The sequence below is a fragment of the Cetorhinus maximus genome, chromosome 12 (assembly GCF_964194155.1).
Source record: "Cetorhinus maximus chromosome 12, sCetMax3.hap1.1, whole genome shotgun sequence".
Lineage (NCBI taxonomy): Eukaryota > Metazoa > Chordata > Chondrichthyes > Lamniformes > Cetorhinidae > Cetorhinus > Cetorhinus maximus.
In genome coordinates this window covers 16054626-16077851 of record NC_135890.1, presented here as the reverse complement: position 1 = coordinate 16077851, position 23226 = coordinate 16054626, and the positions used below count along the sequence as shown (strand labels likewise).

Genomic DNA, 23226 nt, shown 5'->3' with positions numbered 1-23226 from the left:
CAGGTCTGTTGTTTTTTCTGGCCAATTTGTATGCCTCTTCCTTGCATCTAATACTATCTCTAATTTCCCTTGTAAGCCATGGTTTGGCCACCTTTCCTGTTTTACTTTTGTGCCAGACAGGAATAAATAATTGTTGCAGTTCACCCATGTGCTCTTGAATGTTTGCCATTGCCTATCCACCGTCATCCCTTTAAGTAACATTTCCCAATCCATCATAGCCAACTCGCACCTCATACCATCGTAGTTTTCTTTATTAAGATTCAGGACCCAAGTCTCAGAATCAACTACGTCATTCTCCATCTTGATGAAGAATTCTATCATAATATGGTCGCTCATCCCCAAGGGGCCTCGCACAACTAGATTGCCAATTATTCCTTTCTCATTACACAATACCCAGTCAAGGATGGCCTATTCTCTCGTTGGTTTCTCGATGTATTGGTCCAGAAAAACATCCCGTATACACTCCAGGAATTCCTCCTCTACGGTATTGTTACTAATTTGATTTGCCCAATCTATATGCATATTAAAGTCACCCATAATTACAGATGTTCGTTTATTACATGCGTCTCTAATTTCCTGTTTAATGCCATTCCCAACATCACCACTGCAGCTTTAGAAATTTCTAAAGTATCTGCTTTAAAAAAAAAGATTGTGGGATTGAGGTTACAATCAGATCAACCATGATTTTATTGAATGGCAGAGCTTGAGGGGCCGAGTGGCCTATTGCTGCCCCTAATTCGTATGTTCATATGTATGTTCGTATGTAAAGCGAGAGAAGTGGTAAAGAGGGGAATTTTCACTGAATACTTTAGGTATTAAAGACAAGGCCAAAAAGGGGTCTTAGCTGAAATGCCACCTTAGATCACATTAGCACATGATATATCTTGATTTAGGAGTTGAAATCTGCACTGGGAACAGTTGCCTGGAGACTGGGTAAACAGCTGATTGCCATCTAAAATGGCCACTATCGCTCATCAGAGACTGCACAGTATTTTGGTGGCTAACACGCCAACTAACGTACTCTCCTAACAGTGACCAGCTGTTTAGGATTAAACATGGCATTGATATGGATTTCAAGCCACTTATAGGGATACTCATTGAGCGGAATTTTAACTGTGGCACACTGTTCCTGACGGCGGAACCAGAAGTGGGAGTCACATCCGCTCTCTTGCTCTTGGCTGGTTCCCATGTGATTCCAATTAAAATTTAAAGTGCCTTTGGCGTGCGTGGGAGACACGTGCAGTCGTGTGGCGGGGGAAGCTTTTCAGTGCTGAAACCAGCCATCGGGTGACAATGCAGCAAGTACGGGCGGGCTCTAAAGGAGCCTCCTGGACAAACAGGGAGGCTCTGCATCATGGTCACAACTTTGCTGCCAAAAGCCATTGTCATTGACGTTAAGGCTTATTGAGAGTACAAAGGTGGCATGGGTGTTTTTCAAATTTAAATTTCATTTGTAAATATTTCACACTAGTTTCACTTTGTTCATGTGTGTGTCAATGTTATTTGTTGAGACTAGCTTAGTCAGAGAACTAATTGTACTGACACACCTCTTGGTTGGCACCCGTTGGTGGTTACAGGGGAGTTAGGGACATTTCTTTGGTGTGGGAGATACAATGTAGTGTCTTTACCTTCACTCATTACTGAATGCTCATGTTTGTGTCCAGTGTTGTACTCACCACTCTCATGAACTAAAAGCCCTGTAAGGACTCTGCCAGCTAACATCCAGAGATCGACCTACATGTGGACAGTACTGACCCTACCCTTTAGGCCACTCATTTCCTTACCTTGACTGACTATCCCCACCAACCCTCCACTAAACCCAAGATATCAGGCCCTTCTCTGTTCCACTCCTCCATTACCCCCAACCTCATCCTCTGTTCTCCCTTGGGATCCTCTTCTGCTCTTCAATGCCCCTGTTCCCATTCCCCTCCCTCACCCCTGACAGTCCAGAGCTGCCACTCTCCTGTTCCCCTCCCTTGTGCCGCAGAATTCAACAAGGAAAACCGCTGACCTCAGACACAACTGTACAATGTCGACTGGTGCACGTGTGATGAGTGATTTTTTTTTATATTTTGTAATTATGTTTTCTGTGTGGAAAGCTGTGGATGTGTATGTGTCCAGGGTTAATTAAACAGAGGGAAAGTTACTGGAGACAGGTTGCCTATGAGGTCTAAGAGATGAAAAGTTAAATGTGTTAGGTTTGTGCATTTGTAATGAGAGGTTATGGTGGATTTGAGTTACAAGTTAAGCAGGTTGGATCTGAAATTTACATTGAGAGATAAGGGGGGAAATCGGTTTTCTGCTGTTGAATTTCAAGAGGGAGTTCAGAGGTAACAGGGAACATTTGCATCTTACAGGGGTTCCATGAGTAAACAGGGGAAGGTATATTAAATTTTAGGACCCGAAAGTAAAGGCAAAATAGAAAATATGAAAGATTTTTATATTTGGAGAAGCGAGTTTCAAAGAGGTTAGTGGACAATGGAACCTGAGATTAAAGGGGGAAAAGACATTTAAGGAAACAGACACTTAACTGTAGAGAGTTGGGCCTGAATTTTGCGCTAGTCGGGTGCATGCGATCGGTGGGCCCAGGAGCGAATGCGGAATGTGCTTCTGCCCGCGATCAGCTCCTGACTGCGATCTTACGCTGGCTGGCCAATTAACGGCCAGTCAGCATGAAACGTGCCTGGAGAGAGGCTCGGCACTGTTGTTGGGGGCGGGACACTGACCTCACGGCGGGTTTGGGCGGGCGCTTCGAGAGAGATCCCTGAAGGCAGGCAACTGCCTCAGGGAGATGCAGACCCGAAAATAAGAAAATAAAACCCAAAAAGGCTGCAAAGAACGTCCGTGCAGCACAATCAAGCACCTGAAAGCAGACCTCATTTAAAAAAAAAGTCCCCAGGTATTTCTTTTTATTTTAAATCCTAACGGAGATTTCATCCCACCCTTGGATAAGGTTTCATCGAAAATGTAAAGCCCGCTTGGCCCATCCGACAACCGTAAGGTTGGATGGGCCACAAAAAAAATCGCTGACAATTGAGACATTAATGGGCTTAATTGCCCACTTAATTGTCGGCGGGCGCTCTTCCAATTTTAGCACGCGGCCATCAAGCGAAATATTGCGCGATGACATCAGATCACTTGCCTGATGTCTTCTTGCACAATTGCATGCCCGTTTGGGTAGGGAACGCGCTTGCCCGCAGGATGTAAAAATTCAGGCCTTGCTGTGGGGGGGGGGATGCCCATTGAAGCCAGCTTGTGTCTGCTGGAGTGCTGAAAAGTTGTTAAAGATTTAAGCTGAAGAAAGCAGCAACTCAGTGCTAAGGCGGGAAAGTCTTTGTTTTAGGAAACAGTTTGTTTTTGAACGTTCTTATGGAATTCCACATCAGAGTGGAAGTGTCTGAGAATTCATGACAACAAGTCCTTGAGTGGGGTAATATTTACTGAATTTCTACGGTTAAAAATCTATAAGTGGTTGTTGCCAAAAAGGTAGTTTAATTGTGTACTTTTAACCAAACATGTTTTTTTTGGGGGCGGGGGGGGGGTTGCTCTGTAAGACTATTTTAACTGTGTAACTTTTATCTTGTGTGCTTAAGTTTTTTTCTTTTTAATAAATCTTTTAACTTTTGAAAATCTAAAGTTACTGGAGTTCTATGTTTTTGAGGTCAGTAGCTCCTACTCCTCGTTTTCACAATAAAAAAAGGTCTATGATCAACGAGACAGACTTCATTCTGAGGTGTGACTTGCTCAGCAATAACATCAGCTGCGGTCATAACACATGCCACCTTTAAACAAACGTGAACCAGGTGCCACGAGATTCTCGTGCACCTCGGACTTAATCTTGAAGGTAGGATGTAATTACAAGAGTTTTAATATAATGAGCATTCATAGCATGCAAATGTGTTACATGTAGGAACTAGTGAGGAGCCCGGCCCAGGACAAATATGCCACCAATTTAATCTCCTACCAATGAGAAAGTGAAATTTTGGCTCCCGCCTAATTAGGTCACCGTGCCCACCACGTTTCCTGTTTTTATGGGCCCCATAAAATTTTCCCCATTATTTCATGTTCACTGTTGCTGGAGCTTGGAAACACATTGGGTCACATCCTGGTACACCGTCAAGATTTGACCAATGCTTGAGGAACATTTATTTTGGAAATTCTCTCAAAACATCATCTAAAAAGTGTAAGTGCTGTGCTCCTCCACCTTGTAGGAGTCACCAGGGAAAAGGGAGTGCTTGGTCATGGGCATCTTGCTAGGGATCCTCCTTGGTCTGGATGTGGAATGGGAGGACGACATGAGGCCAGGCAGAGCGACGCCAGCTGCTGCAGGAGAGGGGATTTCTTCCCCACTTGGGTACAGGACATCTCTCCACCTCTGGGCCTCCACCACCAGGACCTCCAGTGCAGCATCCGATAACCTTTGCACCCTTTCCCTTGATTGCTGAGCCATCCTGTAATGTGCCACTTTGTGCCAGCCAGAGCAGTCCACACCTTCAGTGGAAGTTGGTGCATGGAGCCACCATAGGCTGCTCCATGAAAATTACACCTTATTAGCACAGATCTGCAGGTGTCCGTAGAGCATGTCCAGGCAGGTTCAGGTTCAAATAATGGTAATCAAGCAATTAGGATCAAATCTATGTGCTAAATCCAGACTCTCCAAACAGGATAATCTTAGTATCACTACAGCCATTTAGCGCCTGTTTTCACCCACCAGAAGTTCGCAAGTTGGATTTCAAAGTAAGGACTGGAGGTGGGGAGGAATCAATCAGGCTTCTTGCTCATGATTGCCATTCAGTGACCCACTACAACGTGAGTGCAACAGGTGAGAATATGGTCAGGCTCAGCTGGTGTGCTTCCATGGCTGAAAAACCTGATGGTGGCCATTATCTACCCAAATATTGGTAACTTGAGTATGTTACTGGGAGGAGGGCTGGTACCTATTGAGCCGCCCCCAGCAGCAGTCAGCATTTTCTGAAGAGCCTGGAGGGAAAATTGGATTGCATTTTGAAGTTTATAATGCATTTAATGCTCGATTCAGACCTCAACAAATGCAGTCACTCTTAGGGGACAATTCAAGTTCAGTGTGGCTCCAGGCCGCACCTGTGAACGATGGTGCAGCTCCACAGTTCTAATAATTTTTATTCTTAAATGATCTTGGTCTTTGCTTAATTGGTCTGCAAGGAGAGGCTCTGCAGACTCAAATTATATGAGTGAATGAATTGAGGAGATGTGGCAGAAATACTTCGTGTTTAAAATTATTAAGGGAATGAATGAAGCAGAACCGTAGAAGTTGTTCTATGTGTGGAACCAGAAGGAAAGGGCCAGCAGTCATCATTATAAGCTTAAATAAGCATAAGATATGACAACACTCAGCACCCCTTCATTGAAGAGCTGCATACTAATGAAATGTGCTACAGCCATATGTGTGCTGAATAATCTATCATGAATCTTTTCCAAGAGATCAGCACAAGATAAAGTGGAAGGATAGAATTTTGGGTTCTGGCATCGACCTGGTATTAAACAGTCAGAAATATTCTTTCTGGGCCTGTTATCAGAAACTAAATGACCTTGTATTTATTCATACCCTTTTTATTGTTATTAAGTGTTTGTCATTCACTTTTTGCCCTAAATCTTTTCCGTATATCTTCTCCATTGGGCTCCTTCACTGCAACCAAGAAAGGAAAATGGGCAGTTTAGGGACAGTGACTGCAATTGGCCAAGGGGTAATTAAGTGCTGCCCAGCGGGGATCCTCAAATGAATTTCTCGCAATGGTGCTTTTCTAACAGTGCCACAGATGGGTTTGGGATGTCTTTACAGCCGGAGATTGAGCTTGCAGCTCAGGTTGTTTAGATGTCATACATTGGCATTTCAGTGTAGGAAGCTTGACTCTCCTACGGAAATAGGAAAAAAAGACAAGCACAAGAATCCGGACCAACAACTTCTTCCAGCTTTATTGCAGAGTATTTTGCGTACACGTTAAAGGACAGAATGGTCATTGGTTCATGCAGTGCATTCGTAAATCTCATATACATTATGCAGTTAAAGTCATTTATATGAGGAAGTTGAGGGACTGGAATCACAAATTACCGTTCCTTCTTTGTGAATCTAAATAACAAAACAGATGTTGCAATAATAATTCTGTGCAGGTGTAATTTTTGTGATTGACCAGCCCTGAGTTAAAGTTAGCCTTACTTGCATTGACATCATTCTTAGCTGCTTCTATTGACAAAATCCATAACAATACAGAGTGTACAGGATGTGTGTGTTGTGGCATGTCTCATTTGCGGACTTGGCACATACAAATTAAAAAGGGGATCAGCACCATTTAAGCGAGAGCGTGCCTTTTTAATTGGCCTACACAAACTATGGACAAAAAAAAAATCTTTTGAAAAGCCTCTACAAACTTTCCCAACTTATTTTCATCTTTTTATAAATATACTTTAGTTTATCTCAAGTGGTATGTTGGATCTAAAGGCCCTGTTACCACGTGGTTTGGAGTCTGGGATTTGTGAGTGACACACTAAAACAAACCTGGTCTTTCTCCCACTCACTTCACCATCATTATATCTGAAGTCTGCCAATGGTCTCCAAGGAGACAGGTGAAAAGGCAGAGTTATTAAAAAGAGGTGTCTCCTAAACCACTGGAAAAGTTGGGTCAAGTGAGTTAAACCGGGGCAGTGTAGACTGTGTATTCAGAAGACGAAAAGACTCAACAATCTCAACTGGACACAAGCCTTAGCCTTTCGGTGTTGATTTCCTTCATGTGTGGGACTTATTCATTTGTACCAGTTTCTTATGAAAAACTCTCTATTGGCTGGAGACCCTCCCTCTTATAGAGCCTGCTTTTCATTTGCACATTTTAGCACAAATTGCTCTCCTTTCAAAACCCAGGCCATAATCATCAATCTCCCAGATGACACCATAATAAAATCCAATCAGACGAGAAATGCATTTGAGAGAGGAAATAGTCTCCGCTGAATTTTGAGTAAATCGTCTTTATTAATCAGGGTAAAACACAGATAATCAAATCTTACTATAGCTGAGTTGGGACACTAACCTTATTTTCACCCATTCATCTCAGAGGGATTTGCCTAATCGTGTAACCCAATCATTTACATGAAACTCCCTGGTCTTACACATTCAGCACCATGTGCACATCCTTACCTTTATTCGGTCACTAAGAGCCCTCCTGTAATTCGGGGATGATGTTTAATAATGCAAGATAAACCTATACTGTACTTTTTGTTTAAGGTTCTCAATCCATTACACTTTGTCCTAAACTCATGGTTCTACAGATGAGCAGACGCCCTCCAGAACCAAGCGGCTGTTTCTCATGTGTGAAACTCAGTGACTATCAGCAAGCTATTCCATTAGAGGGAGCATCACAGCTCAGCCCAATCCTGGCCTGGTGCATACGTCCACATACTAACATGGGTGAATGGGCAATGATGAAAAACATGAACACCCCCTTTTCCGCCGAGATCTCTTCCTTTAGTTAAGGGGTGGCATAGCAAATTGTAAAGAACCAAATTTTACCTTGGATAAAATGAGCTAATCCTGCACAGGATCTGAGCCACAGTTTGGGTGTTAAACTGAGTGGGCCCTTTACCCACTGATTCATCAGGTGAGCTTTCAGTCGAATTTTCAGTGGATACTGAGTAGATCTGTCAACTGAAGGAAATCGTGATTACTATTAGGAGGTTCCTGGTGAGCTTTTCCAGCACTTCCATGTGGTCACATTCCATGGGAAATCAAAGACCTTTAATGGCTTGTACACATACATTTTGGGTGCATTGTGAACCGCGGGGAGGAAGTGTAAGTACAGCATTCCCGCCCTGCAGAGAAGCATGATTTTTTGTTTTTGATACAGTATTTAGCATGATCAATTTAGTACATTTTTCTAAATTGGTGTCTTACTGAGTTTTATACTGTTGGCTTATAGGAGATTTTAGACAGTAGCTGAAGCATTAGTGCTCTCCTGTGACCAGAGGCACAGTCGGCTACATCTGGAATAGCTCATCTGTACTCGGATGCACAAGTGGTGCTTTCTTGGGAGTAGGCAGGGGGGGAGTATAAGATGTAAAGCTCCCTCTCAGTCCCATCCTCAAGATAAGTGTCCCCTATTGTGCCAATATGCAAGGCTTAATCAAGTTTTATCCTTAAACTGAAAGTTAGATAATCAAATTTAGCACAAACTAAGAACTCCTTCAGACTGTGCTATCTAGGCTTTAGTTGTTGAACAATGGATTCAAATTGTGCAAACTTTGCAGCAATGACATTTTCTGTGTCAATTTGAAGTATTTAATAGGATGAATTAATGTATTAAATGTACTAATGACATAAATAGATCATCATCATTGCAGTAACACACCGTTTTAATTTTTTTTTTGGAGTGTATCCTTTTTATGGTAACCAACTGAAACTTCAATGGAAAGTGTAGCCAATTTGGCTGTTGGGGGGATTGCAGACGGAGTGCACCAAAATCTGTTGACTGATTTTAAGTTGCCAGCTTTGGGCAGGCAAGTTTGCCAGCTTTTAATGAAGGAGTATTGTACTGCATCAATAGCATTGTCTGTAGGTGGATAGAGTGGGCGAAGAAACCAATGGTGCTGCTAGAAGTCAGCTAATTACTGAGTGACATTGATGGTGAAGGAAGCCCAGGGATGTAGCAACAGGCAACCATGCCAGAACTCTAAAGAAGAAAGGATGGGGATGGAAAAAGAAGAGAATATTGTTTCCTGCTAATTCTACGCGTCAGTTTTAGTTGGCCAGCAAAAAGGAAAGCAGACCTACAAGAACAAAACTCCTTCCTATGAAGAACTTTCCTTGGTACTTCTCAGAAGGCAACAAGGTACAATAATGCCACCTTAACCTTTATAATCTATGTACACACTTCATCACTAATGGATTGAAAGAGTTAAACAAACATGAAATATAACAGCAAATTGCCTTTGAGCCTAGCTGCAATTCTAAATAGGATAGAGTTGCACTTCACTAAGTCTCCGTTTTGCGGCTGGATCTTTAGACTGTGGTGATCTTCTTGTCCTTGGTGGCTTGCTTTATAGCAGCCTGCTCACAGATGATCTCTTTGAGCCGCTGCAGGCGCATGTTCTGTGTGGTCTGATCTCCAACTCCAGTTTGGCTGCGGTGGAGGAGGCTTAACGCATTGATGTACTCCAACTCTGTGTACTTTACTCCTTGGTCCACCACCAGGTTCAGCAGCTCATCGGGATTGTTGTACAGCATCTCGTAGTACTGCCTGTGTATATAAAGGACACATAGCAAACCAGAATTGAAGGCAAGCCAGGTACACTGCCAATATGTCATCTTAAAGTGTCAAAGTAACAGGTCAAGTACAAGTGGGGAAGGCAATTGGGCTCATCCTAGCTTAACTATCAACTAAAAAAACTCCAGCCTCACCATGGTAGGGTGTTTTGGTCTCCACTGCCCTATCCAGAAATTCATTCCAAATGTTGATCACTCTTTTATGTGAGAGATTTCCTGATGTCAGTCCTAAATTGCCTGGCACTAGATTTGATTAATTTGAAGTAACTTTTTCATTTCTGTACCATTTACTAACGTGTATCATTCTATGAGTCACCTGGTTCAAGAATGAAGAACCCAAGATCTTCAGTTTATCTTAACTCATTCTACTGACAGAACCAGCCTTGTGGTATTGCAAAGTTATGTTTTTGCATATACTCAATGCATAATTCAACACCCCGTTTTAGTCATGACATGCTATACCTGCATTAGTCATCAGCCTCAATTTTCCACACCACAAATGCATATTTTAACTTACTGGTACCCTATAACTGGGCTCAAGTAGGTGATATGGATGATGATGATCTGGACAAATGCAAGGTAATGCATTTTGAAAGGTCTAATACAAGCAGGAATTATACAGTAAATGGCAGAACGCTTAAGTGCATTGATGGGCAGAGGGATCTGGGTGTACAGGTCCACAGGTCACTGAAAGTGGCAACGCAGGTGGATAAGGTAGTCAGGAAGGCATACGGCATGCTTGCCTTCATTGGCAGCGGTATTGAGTATAAAAGCTGGGAAGTCATGCTGCAGCTGTATAGAATCTTGGTTAGGCCACACTTGGAATATTGCGTGCAATTCTGGTCACCACATTACCAGAAGGATATGGAGGCGTTGGAGAGGGTGCAGAGGAGGTTTACCAGGATGCTGCCTGGTCTGGAGGTTATTAGCTATGAGGAGAGGTTGGAGAAACTCGGATTGTTCTCACTAGAGCGACGGAGATTGAGGGACGACTTGATAGAAGTTTACAAAATTATGAGTGGCATGGACAGAGTAGATAGTCAGAAGCTTTTCCCCAGGGTGGAAGAGTCAATTACTAGCGGACATAGATTTAAGGTGAGAGGAGAAAACTGTAGAGGAGATGTGCGGGGCAAGTTTTTTACGCAGAGGGTAGTGAGTGTCTGGAATTCGCTGCCAGAGGAAGTGGTGGAAGTAGGTACGATAGTGATGTTTAAAAAGCAGCTTGACAAATACATGAATAGGATGGGAATAGAGGAATACGGACCCCGGAAGTGCAAAATGTTTTAGCTGACGGGCAATATGATCGGCGCAGGCTTGGAGGGCCGAAGGGTCTGTTCCTGTGCTGTACTTTTCTTTGTTCTTTATATGGGCTATATTGTGAAGATGTGTGGGAGTTTCCATCACGTCCGGTCTTTGCATCAGGTGCCAATGACATTTCAAAATGGCAACCATTCATCCCACTTTTATACTTGACATATAAGTCGACCTCTGTTTTTGGAGGAATTTTTCGAGGCTTCAGAGGTCCAGTTATACACCAATGTCTATGATATGTGGAGCAGGCAGGAAAGAGGAGCTAAAGCCACAGTCGGATAAACCATGATCTTATTGGATGGCTGAGCACGCTCAATGGGCCGGATGGCCTACTCATGTTCCTATTTTTGATGATCTTATGTGCAAATTGGCTGCTAATTTGTCTACCGAACAATACTCACTGATTTCAAAATAATTAATTGGATGTGAAACAAAAGTGAGCTGGCCCAGTACGCTCAGGCACCATATAGAAGGTAAGCAGTTTTACTGGTAATACTTGGTCTAAGTTATCACCTGGACTGATCTTGATCACCTGAGGGACTGGGACAATAATTTTGCAGAGTATTTTTCCTTTGTTGGGCTTATCTCTTTTTTTTTGCCTCTTCCACCAGTTTAAATGGCTGCCGGGGAAACAGATTGGAAGAGTCTAATTCTGATGTTCTGGCCATCATGAGTGTGGGCTATGTCTGATGGGCAAGTTGGTCATTTCCTGTCATTTTCACACGTCATATGTCGAAACACTTTGGCAAGTTTCTGAGAGATGTGGTAAAGTGCTTTATAAATGCAAGTTCTTCTTTTCCAGAAGAAGTGGAGAGAGAATGCCAAATAAATTACTGCAGTTAGCTTGCAAAGTCTTTTCCTGATACCATAAGAATGCTGGTTTATTAGTGATTAGGAACACTGACTACAAATAAAACCCTTTATAACTTGGAGCCATTATTTACCATAAACTGCATATCTGATAGAAAATAAGACTGTTCAGATAATTACAATAGAGCACAAAGTCTAAATAGGAAATCTTAGGGGAGAAAGACCAATTATATTCACTCTTTCATATTTCATCATGTGATATGATCACTGGAATCATCCATCAAATTTTGAACAAATTTTTTTTCTTCTGCTTGTACAAGCCAGAATGTCCTTTCATAAATATTTATGAATAACCTCAAAGAAAAAAATGAAAAATTAACAGAAATCTGTGTTGAGTTGAAACTCATTTATGCAAAATGTTCATGACCAAGGGCAATACAGATTTCAATGTAAGTCACAACTTTGTGGAGAAAATCTCTACTCCCCTGCTATACCAACAGAAAGCCGGTGTGGAGTTAGTAGACATTAACCATTTCAGATGACATTTTTATAAGTATATTTTAACATGCTTTAAACATCACCCAGTTACTTGGCACTGGATTCATGTGGTGTGTTACCCATAGTTATCCTATGGTTTCAAGGTCCTGAACCTCATTTTCAAATCATGCCATGGTCTCACCCCATCTTTTCTGAGTAATCTTCTTTAGCTGTTTGAGCCAGTCTGCACTCTCTAATCTTGCAATAGGGATCAATCCCAATGATCTTGGGGCTCCCTTGAAAAGCTTTCACAGAATCACAGAATTGTTACAGTCCAGAAGGAGGCTATTCTGCCCATCGTGTCTGCACCGGCTCTCCAGATGAACAACTCACCTAGTGCCATTCCCCTGCCTTCTCCCCGTAACCCTGCACATTCTTCTTTTTCAGCTAACAGTCTAAATTCCCTTTCGAATGCTTCGATTGATCCTGCCTTCACCACACTCTCAGGCAGTGCATTCCAGGCTTTAACCATTTGCTGCATGAAAAGGTTTTTCTCATGTTGCAATGACTATCTCCAAGAAAAAAAAGTCTAACCAGCTCCCCCTTGACATTCATGGCATTACCATTAGCCCACTATCAATATCCTGAGGGTCTCCACTGACCAGAAACTTAACTGGAATAACAATATAATAACTGTGACTACAAGAGCAGGTCAGAGGCTTAGGAATTTTTTTTAAAAATTTATTCTTTCATGGGATGTAGGCATCGCTAACAAGGCCAGCATTTCTTGCCCATCCCAAACTTGAAGTGAGTGGCTTGCTAGGCCATTTCAGAGGGCAGTTAAAAGTCAACCACTTGTTGTGGGTCTAGAGTCACATGTGGGCCAGACCAGGAAAGGACGACAGATTTCCTTCCCTAAAGGACATTAGTGAACTAAATGGGTTTTTACAACAATCGATGATAGTTTCATGGTCACCATCACTGATGCTAGCTCATTCAATTCCAGATTTTATCAATTGGATTTAAATTCCACCAGCTGCCATGGTGGGGATTTGAACCCGTGCCCCAGAGCATTAGCCTGGCCCTCTGGATTACTAGTCCAGTTACACAACCACTATGCCACCATCTCCCCCAGCTGTCTCTGCGGTGAGTATCTCATCTTCTGACGACCTTCGCCCCCCACCCCACCCCCCACCCCGCCCCACAACAAAGCCTTTTCACCATCTGCAAGGCGCAAATCAGGAGTGTGATGGAATACTCTCCACTTGCCTGGATGAGTGCAACTCCAACAACACTCAAGATGCCTGACACCCGTCCAGGATAAAGCAGCCTGCATGATCAGCTCCCCATCCACCACCTTAAATATTTACTCCCTCCACCACTTGCAGCAATGTGTGCCAGCTACAAAATAAACTGCAACAACTCACCAAGGGCATTGCCAGGTTCAGGTTTTTCCTGCTTCTTGTGGACAGAACATGCCTGGGCAATTTTCCACTCTGTCAATTACGTTAAACCTGTGCCCTCTGTTATGAAAGTATAATAATTTTCATAATATTATTGTGATTTATTGTAAAAGTAGGTTAATAGTGGGGTTTGGATAGTGTGTGTGTGTGATTTATTTAATTGAATTGGAGACAGCTGGTCTGAAGGTTTGGAAGTATCAAAAGAAGTTAGGTAGAGAGGGGTTTGAAATGATAAATACGTAAACATGGCTGAAGTCTTAGAATGTAAGGTATGAAGAGAATTTGCATTTTTAGATAAATCGGGACAGTTTGAATTTCAAAGAGATAGTAGGATGTTTACATCTAACAAGGTAAGGCCAAGCAATGTGTTTACTTTTCTCAAAGGTTACTGACAATATTAGCACCATGAAAAGTTTTATATTATGGGAAAGTACATTTTCAAAGACATATGGAACAAAGGAAGTTACAGTTTAAAGAAAGAAAAATGTATATATATGAGAATGAAAAGCTGTGGGGAAAGGCCTGTGATATCTAGCTGAAGCTTACGAAACAGCCTCAGAAAAGCCTCCAGCCATGTCTACATGAGTCTGCTGCATCCATTCCTTAAAGGTGATAACTGTGCTGGCCTGTCTTTCTAACTTTAAAATTTATTTTGGACTGTTGTCTTACAAGGGGGTGTATTTGGGAGTCAGGTTAGGTAGGAATTTTAGTATTTACTATGGTATTAAGTAACTGGAATCTTAGATATATGTTTGACATCTTTTCTTTTGTTAATAAATATTTTAATTTAAAACTTTAAAACTCTAAAGGTCTTAGTAGACTCATTACTTCTGATTTCAGTGCTCAGTCTTCTCCTAATAAATACAAATTGCAAAACCGTTGTGACCGAGGAACCAAATTTCCCTCATGGATTTGGGTCCACCTGGCACATATCATCTGCCATGTCATAACACCTCTCGTTCTTGATTCTTTCATGAGTGGGAATAGTTTATCCCCAATTACTCTGTCCAGACCCCTCGTGTCTTTGAATACCTCTATCAAATCTCCTCGCAGCTTTCTCTTCTCCAAGGAAAACAGTCCCAACTTCTCGAATCTATCTTCATAGCTGGAACCATTCTTGTGAATCTTTTCTGCAATCTCTCCAGTGCCTTTACATCTTTCCTAAAATGCAGCACCTAGAACTGGACACAATACTCCAGCTGAGGCCAAACTAGTGTCCAATACAATTTCCAAATAACCTCTTTGCTCTTGTACTATATGCCGCTATTAATAAAGCCTAGGATACTGTGTGCTTTATGAAGCAGGCTCTCAACCTTTCCTGCCACCTTCAATGATTTATGCACATATACACCCAGGTCCCTCTGTTCCTGCACCCCGTTTACAGTTGTACCCTTTATTTCATATTGTCCCTCCACGTTCTTCCTACCAAAATGAATCACTTCACATTTCTCCGCATTGAACTTCATCTACCACTTCTCTGCTGTTTCCAACAACTTGCCCATGTCTTTTTGAAGTTTTAACTATACTCCTCACAGTTCACAATGCTTCCAAATTTCACGGCATCTGCAAATTTTGAAATTGTGCCCTGCACACCAAGATCTAGGTTATTAATATATATCAGGAAGTGCAAGGGTCCCAACGCTGACCCCGGAGAACTCCACAACAAACCTTCCTTCGGCCCGTAAAACATCTATTAACCACTACTCTCTGTTTCCTGACACTCAGCCAATGTTGCTACTGTCCTTTATATTCCATGAGTTATAAATTTGCTCACAAGTCTGTTGTGTGGCACTTTATCAAATGCCGTTTGGAAGTCCATGTACACCACATCAACAGCATTGCCCTCATCAACCCTCTCTGTTACCTCTTCAATAAACTCCAGCAATTTAGTTAAAAAAGATTTTCCCTTAACAAATCTGTGCTAGCTTTCCTTAATTAACCCGCACTTATCCAAGTGACTATTCATTTTCTCCCAAATTAATGTTTCTAGGGGTTTCCCCACCGCTAAAGTTAAACTGATTGGCCTGTAGGTGCTGGGCTTATCTTTACACCCTTTTTTTAAAACAAGGGTGTAACATTTGCAACTCTCCAGTCCTCTGGCACCACCCCTGAGACTAAGAAAGACGGAAAAATTATGGCCAGTGCCTCCACAATTTCCACTGTCACTTCCCTCAGTATCCTTAGATGCATCTCATCTGGTCCTGGTGCCTTATCAACTTTAAGTATAGACAACCTATACAATAGCTGCACCTTATCAATTTTAACCCTTCTAGTGTATTAATTACTTCCTCTTTCATTTTGGCCTGGGTTACATCTTCTTCCTTGGTAAAGACAGACACAAAGAATTATTTAACACCTCAGCTATGCCCCCTGCCTCCATGTGTAAATTACCCTTTTGGTGCCTAATCAGCCCTACTCCTCCTTTTACTAATGTTTTGCTATTTATATGCCTACTGTACATGCAAGGAAATAATGAAATATATTTTCATTATATTCATAGCAATATATGCTAACATCACCAACCATAGTCAAATGTAGATTGAATTTGTATTTCTATTCCCTACACTAGCTGTCTTTAGGTTCTGGGTGAGACTGCCAGTTAGTGCAAACTGATTCTTAATTGGCAGCAGGTCTGTGATTATGGACACGTACTCACTAGGAACAGGTTTGAAAAGCCAAAAGGCCTTCTCCCATTCTAAAATCCTAAATGAATTTTATTAAGGATCCTTTTACCAGCAGAGGAGGCAATTTACCTTTCAGTTCTTTCAGTTTAAGGATATACTTTCACACTGATGTGTACCCCAAGCTGCTTTGCATTTATGCAAAAAGGGGCAATATAACTGAGATCAGGATCTGACACCCAATGCATTAAAACAAAATTAACAAAATGCATCAATGCAAAATGATAACCATCTCTTCCCTTAGGAGACCGCTTCAATTGCTTTAGATGCAGTATAACTCCAATCTGGTGGGAAGGTACAATATAAAAGTTTCTAGGCAGATCCATTGTGATTCTGGGAATTTTTAAACCTTTCTAAAGAATTGTTTTAACTTGAGAAAACAGACACTCTCTCCTAATATTACATATAAATTGCCGAGGGAGAGAAGCTCTATGTATACACGGTAGCAGACATACCCAGAGCTCCAATGTCATTCCATCTACCTCAGTGACAATCAGATTGGTACAGTACAGTAAGGATTTGCTGTTGTGCAATGCAGCCAGCAGATACCAGTCTCAATGATCATTCATCTCAATGCTGTTTTCAGGCTCTTGTGTGCATAAAGAAGGATTAAAAAGACAGGTTTTCACGGAATAAAATAACCAAAGACACTTTGCCATTGTGCACACAGCTAAGTCTAACAAACATAAATTAAATCAATGAATTTGTTTGTTGCATTGGGGGTGAAGGTGGAGGGTAAGTGTTGGCCAGGCCACTACAAGAACTCTTATTTTCCTCTTTGAATAGCTACATTTGATCTTTAACATCCATCAACAGTAGGAAAACCACAATTTAATTTTTCATCTGAAGCACTCCCTCAGTAATACACTGAAGTGCTAACCTAGCCTATGCTCTCAAGTCCTGGAATAGGGCTGGACACAACCTTTTGAGTTAAGGATCAAAGTTTATCCACCGAGTCAAGCTAAATTCTGTAAAGCCAAAGTGTGGTTGCTGCACGTGTGAGGAGAAGGTACAAGGTAACAGCCTGCACCTTCTTGCCTTTTGTCTGTATACACTATACATAAAATGGAACAGTTTTTTCTGTTGCCATCTGAATCTTCTCAATAGCGAAGTAAACAGCACAAAGGGAAATCTAGTTTACAGCTGCGGGATCTTGCCTTCTGCAACAACTGAATTATATCGTTTGCTGCCCTGAAAAACTGGCGTTCTTAATTTTAATGCTAGGCAGTAAAAGAGTGTATGCAAAGCAGGGGACTGGAACTAATCGGATGGTCCTTTCAAAGAACCGGCAAAGGCACAATGGGCAGAATGGCCTCCTTCTATTCTGTGGGATTCCATGATCAAAATGTAAATGATAAAGCTGTTCATGCACTGCATTTAATGGTAAATTCATGTTTGGGTGGCCAAATGGATTAATACTTAACACGGATGTTGTTACTGATGTTATCTTTCTCTACATCACTTGGGGAAGGAACGACAATTTAGTTACGATCGTAAGATGTGGTTTAATGGTCTTAAATTGCAAAATATAGATAGTCCTCATGGGGCTGTATGTAATGTTTAGATCCATTAAATATCGTAATACGGAAAAACATTGTTTGGTGATATTTTACAATGTTAACATTGAAAGTCTAGCTTATTTGCATGTGGAACTAGCAGCAGCGCTATATGCTTATAATTCAGGGCACAGAGACTGAAATGGAATATTCTGGCATTGCAAATAAATTAAAGAAAATTTACTGGGTTATTTCACAAGTACACTCAGCTCAGATGAATAAAATATTTCAGGGCTAGTTCGAAGCATTTTGCTAAATGCAAATTTCACATTTAAGCATCAACATAATACATTTAAACCAAGGACAGCAGCACGCTATCAAAATAAGCTGCCGTGATGAATAATTAAAATAGTCATTCTGTCTGCCTTTTTGTGTTGATGGGGGGTGCTGGCGGCAGCAAGAGCGGAAGAAAACTGAGATTTAATGTTTCATTTTTGCAAAGTTGATACATCTGGCTGGTAATAAGAAAAAATAAACATCCGTGTAGATTAAATCAGTAAAAAAAATGTGATTCTGTCATTCAGTCTTCTGTCAGCAGAGCCTACCAGCCCCAGTGTCAATTATTTTCATTTTTCAAATTATCACTGCAGTCATGGAGACACCACAACACTTGCCCTTATTTATGCGCAAATTAGACAACAACTTCAAGTGAGCACAGACGACACTGCAAAGTTGCCATGAAGCATGCTCCTCCATAAACGGCATCACACTTTATAGCTCCCCGTCAAATGTATTGTCGTTTTTGTGAACCAGCTTCCAATTTGTCATTTTGACAGTCAGTTCAGTTCAGGCCAAATTCTCACAACCCGAAATGATATCTAGTTAACCCATCCCAACTAACAAAATAACTCATTCAGTTCATATGGTCTTCTCCTAGAGTGCTATGATAACTGCTGTTCAAAGAAGGTTTGCCACAACAGGTAAAGGACTGTCCTTCCAGAAGAGCCATAGAAACCTGTTGTGTTTGTGAAAGCCTTTGGTTGCCATCATGGTTAACTTGGAATTTAGTGCCGCAAAGCTGGCTATGTTCTGACAGGAGCACTTGCTGCACACTAAACACTTTCCTAACCTTTCTGCTCTGCCTGTATTTTTTCAAATCATGACAGGATTATATCCCAAGATGTTGCTGCAAGCAGCCTGAGTACAGTTAAACCATCAGCCTCCACCCCAAAGGACATTCAATGAATGCAAATAGCTCTAATAACAACTAATTACAATGGCAATGAATATGTATTTCTCATCACAATACAAAGACCTACGTCAGTTAGTTGCTGCTGTTCTTTCTCTAACACGGCACCTGTCATAAAGTTGTCATTTTGATTCTGAGTTTTTTTTCTGGAAGTTTCTCTTTCACAATGTGATTTCTGGAGAACGCAAGTTCAATAACAATCCATGTAGGACTGTTAAGATTAGCTTGTAAATACACTGTTTCTACCTTCTCTCTCCTCCTTTAAGACACTCCTTATAGCCTAACTCTTTGACCAAGTCTTTGGCCACCTGTCTCCTTTTGTAACTCAATGCCAAATTGTATCCTGATATTGTTCCTGTGAACTGCCTTGGGGTGTTTTATGACATTAAAGGTGCGATGTAAATGCACGTGGTTGTTTTTTAATGGAAGTACTAGATTTGATTCCCAGTCAGTGGTGAGTTAAGTTGCTTTTATACTGTACTTAGTAGTTTATTAGGGAGACATGGCCCCAACATATGGACACAACGCAATCCATTGTGAAGTTATCAAATTCACTAATACTGGCTGCCAGGGAGACCTGGTAATTTTGGGAATTTCTGGTGGGTTGCCTTGACGAATCCATCAAATTTTCTTGAGGATTGCAACTGGTTCCCAGCCTGTACTAGCATAAGTGGTGATGTAAAAACAGCTTTAGCTGATCACAGTCGAAGAGGCAACTGAGGTGTAATTCTTTGGATGCTGTGCCACGGGACCTTGGTTTCATGTCAGCCTTCAGCGTGAGCTTGAGAGCTGAAGGGGTGCTGAACCTACAAGCCAGTATGACCCAGTGAGAGAATGCGACAAAGCAAAGCTGAGGTCTGAGCACAGGCTGCATACCTAGTCAACTGTGGATGATTCATGGCATTTGAAAGACCAACCAAGGGGAAGGATAGAAAATAGTTGAAAGATAGATAGATTTGCATTCATGTAACACTTCATGACCTCAGGTCATCCAAACATACTTTGTAACCAATTAAATAATTTTGAACTGTACGAAGTAGAAAAAACGGCTTTCAATTTGCACACAGCAAGCTCCCTCGAACAGCAGTGAAATCAATTTGTTTTGAAGAGAATTTGTTTTGTATGTTGTGTAATGGATAAATGTTGACCAGGACAAAGGGAAATACTCCCCTCCTCTTTGCTGAATAGTGCCATACTGATCTTTTACCTTTAACTGAGAGGGCAAACAGGGCCTCAGTTTAAAATCTGATCCAATGGTTGATACCTTCAAAAGTGCAGTACTCTCTCAGTACTGCATTGAAGTTAAATTAGGTGCTCGGGTACCTGGGGTTGGGCTTGGGCTTGAACCCTTGACTTTTTGACTCAATAGGTGAGATTATTACTACTACTGAGCCATAGCTGGCTTTAAGTTCGCATTTGTGTTTCTTACCCACTGACTTACGGGTGGAATTAATTGACAAGAGTGCAGTGTTCCCAGAACATTCCCATAATCTCCTGTGTTGCTCACTTGTTCATGCACAAAAGTGGCCTGTCCTAAGGGAGGTGGTTGGTCTGCTCTTGATGTATTTCCTTGGCATCCCTCCTTTTGGACAGGAGGCACAGCCAGGTACCAGAACTCAATGCCAGGGGCTGTTGGGGGCAGGGCTACCTTCAACTAAAGACTCCTCTTTCACCGGCACAAACCTGACGTATAGCCAGCCAGGCAGCTGGAGGTCAACTAACTATCTTTCAAAATCATTATTAACGCCAACCTCACTTGTGGCCCAGCCTGTGCTTAGTTAACCCAAATAATATGATGTGCACATATCTTTTACTTTCAACGCTTAATTTTAATTCATATTATTACAGGGAAATTTTAGATATTTGTGTAACCTCCTTGACTCTTTGCTTCCTTCTCCCTAATTAATAGATCTGACAACTATCATCAAAATATAATTATCGTTGCTCTTGGTTCGAGAGTCCATTTGCTTTGTAAAAGTAACAAGGCCGTAAGCTATAATTAATTTTTTTGGATAGATATATGAATTATTGCAATAAATACACTAATCAGCAGAATGGATTGGAAAGCCTACGGGAAGAAATTAAGCTTTAATTATTTCACATGGTATCTTCTGAACGTGCAGTTCGACTGATGAGAACAGCTTTTGCCAGTCCAAAAGGCAATTACTCAGTGGATATGCAAACGTATGAAAGTGGTGGCATCCGTAGTACAAGAAAAAAATAAGTTCTTACCAGCAATAAATTTGGAAAGAAAGCAAGCAGGTAAAAATACAGAGAAAAAAATAATTTACAAAGATGCTTACTCTACATTGGTCAAAGCAAGGAGATATAAAAGGTTTTTATACATTGAAAATAATTACTCATAAAATATCAAATTGTCTGAAGATGTAAATGCCCCTGGGTAAAACTGATTAAGGCGGCTCAGGAAGGTTCTTGAGAAAGTTCTACTTCAGAGTGTTTGTGTGTGGAGCGTGAATAATTGAGAAGGCCCATATGCAAAGTTTTACTGTGGCAATCTTGTTTTTTTCATTCGGATGTTCAAGCAAAAGACAAATGCCCACAGTGCAGGACACCAAGGTTGGAATGTAGGTGATTCCAAGCTTGGAACATAGGACTTAGGAGCAGGAGTAGGCCATTCAGCCCTTTGAGCCTGTTCCGCCATTCAATAAGATCATGGCTGACCCGATTGTGGTCTCAACTCCACTTTGCAATCTGTCCCCCATAACTCTTGACCTATAAGAAGTGAGGGTAGGAAGCTTTGGAGTTTTGAGGTCATGAGAAGATACGAGTTATGGCACAAGACAATGCAATGATCTTGAATTCATGACTTTGAGGTTGTGAAGAGGGAGATGTGGAGCTTAGCTGGGATGAAAACAATGTTCAGAGAAGCAATGATCAAAATATCAATATGGAGAGATGAGCTAGATTGCAGTGGGAGAGAAGTTGATTTCTAAAGGCGAGAGAAGGCTTACCCTCATATCCTGTCTGAGAGCATGAGAGAGTTGGTGGAAGATACTCCCCAGATTAAGCAGGGGATGAATAACTGAAGATAAAATCCTGATATGTGCACATCCTCAACTTTACTGCTATGTTGCAGTATTTCAAAGAAAGTTTCCAAAGAAGCTGAGAGTATTTTTTCAAACAATGTTTTATTAATAACACTGCTGACATAGATTGGATAAGTCTCACTTTGTTGCTGAAGCTGGTTGCCTGGCATCGCTCTTTGCTGGGGAATGGTAAATGGTACAGTCTGACCAATAGAAAAGAAGATCCTTTCAATGTCAAAGGTTGTGGGCCAAAAATTAGTTCTGGTGTACAATGAGCATCACACAAATTTGGTGCTACCACCTCACTTTCATGATTGTTGTGTGGGGCCGAGAGGCTCCCCTATGGCAGGCTGTCTCTGCGCAACAGGATGCCACACATTGTTGTGCAATAGCACATGGTCCAGCCACCCTTTGTTCTTGAAGGCAGCCTGCTCCTCTTAAAAGGAATCTGCACTGAACAGTGGGAGTTTGCTGCTACATACTATTGCTGCAATATGAACAAAGAAAATAGAACACCTGGGCAGAGAGGGAGCTCCAGGTTCATAGGTGTGGTGCTGAGCCTTAGTGGTGGTGATGCCATGGCACCTCATGATCAGGTGACCCTCAAGGACAACCCTTAGAAAGGACTGGGAGTAGGTGGCTGGGCAGATGGTAGTTCTGGGGTGCCTGAAAGCAGGAAAACAGAAAGGGAAAGGTGGAGTGAGAGAAGTGGGGTGTGGTGGGAAGCAAAAGGTCCATGGTCACACCAGCAATAGCTTACTCATCACAAGGAGGAGAAGGGGCATAAGGCAGGAAAGTTCCACCACCCTGAAAGGTCTTAGCAAAGCCAGAGGTTAATTCCCAGAATCAGGACAAAAGGAACCTGTGTCACAAAGAGTCTAATGGCGTCACACTGGTGGTCAAGGTCAGTGAATGTATTTTCACGTGACATATCTTACCCACATCTCTACCATCATGCACCAAATGCAGTCCCTGTCACTTAGGACTCAAACTTAACATCCAGATACACACCTTACCCTCACATACCTACCAATGCTGCCAAGCTCACATCCACCTGTTGCTGCCTCTATATATCTCCAGTTATTCAACTATGCAGGTGCATCACCCAAACACAGAGCTACTCAATCATTGACGTTCTTCCCTCTCTCTTGCAAGACAAGGTGGCACACAATAGTAGGAAGAGTAGAGAAGAACGCTTGCAACTCCTGAGCCCTCTGGAGGAGCAAGTTCTTAGCATCATGAGGCTGGCTGCAATGGAGCCAGTGGACTCTGACATTGCTGGGCATTTTGAGGATGATGGTATTGCCTTATACCACTTCTCAATTCCCAGCTCACCCTCATCCTCCTATCTGGCATGATAAGCAATCAGCTGATGGTGTGACCATGGACATCTTACTTCCCACCAC

General features: G+C 41.8%; 1 protein-coding gene across 1 annotated transcript in view; it reads right to left on the bottom strand.

The window, feature by feature from the left end:
* Window positions 1–5926: 5926 nt before the first annotated feature.
* The window catches only part of exoc4 (exocyst complex component 4), a 509047-nt gene continuing 491747 nt past the window's right edge, over window positions 5927–23226 (bottom strand). Inside the window, exon 17 of the mRNA XM_078553055.1 lies at window positions 5927–9260. Within this exon, the coding sequence (XP_078409181.1) occupies window positions 9023–9260 (238 nt within the window). The 3' untranslated portion in view covers window positions 5927–9022. The remainder of the gene's footprint in view (window positions 9261–23226) is intronic.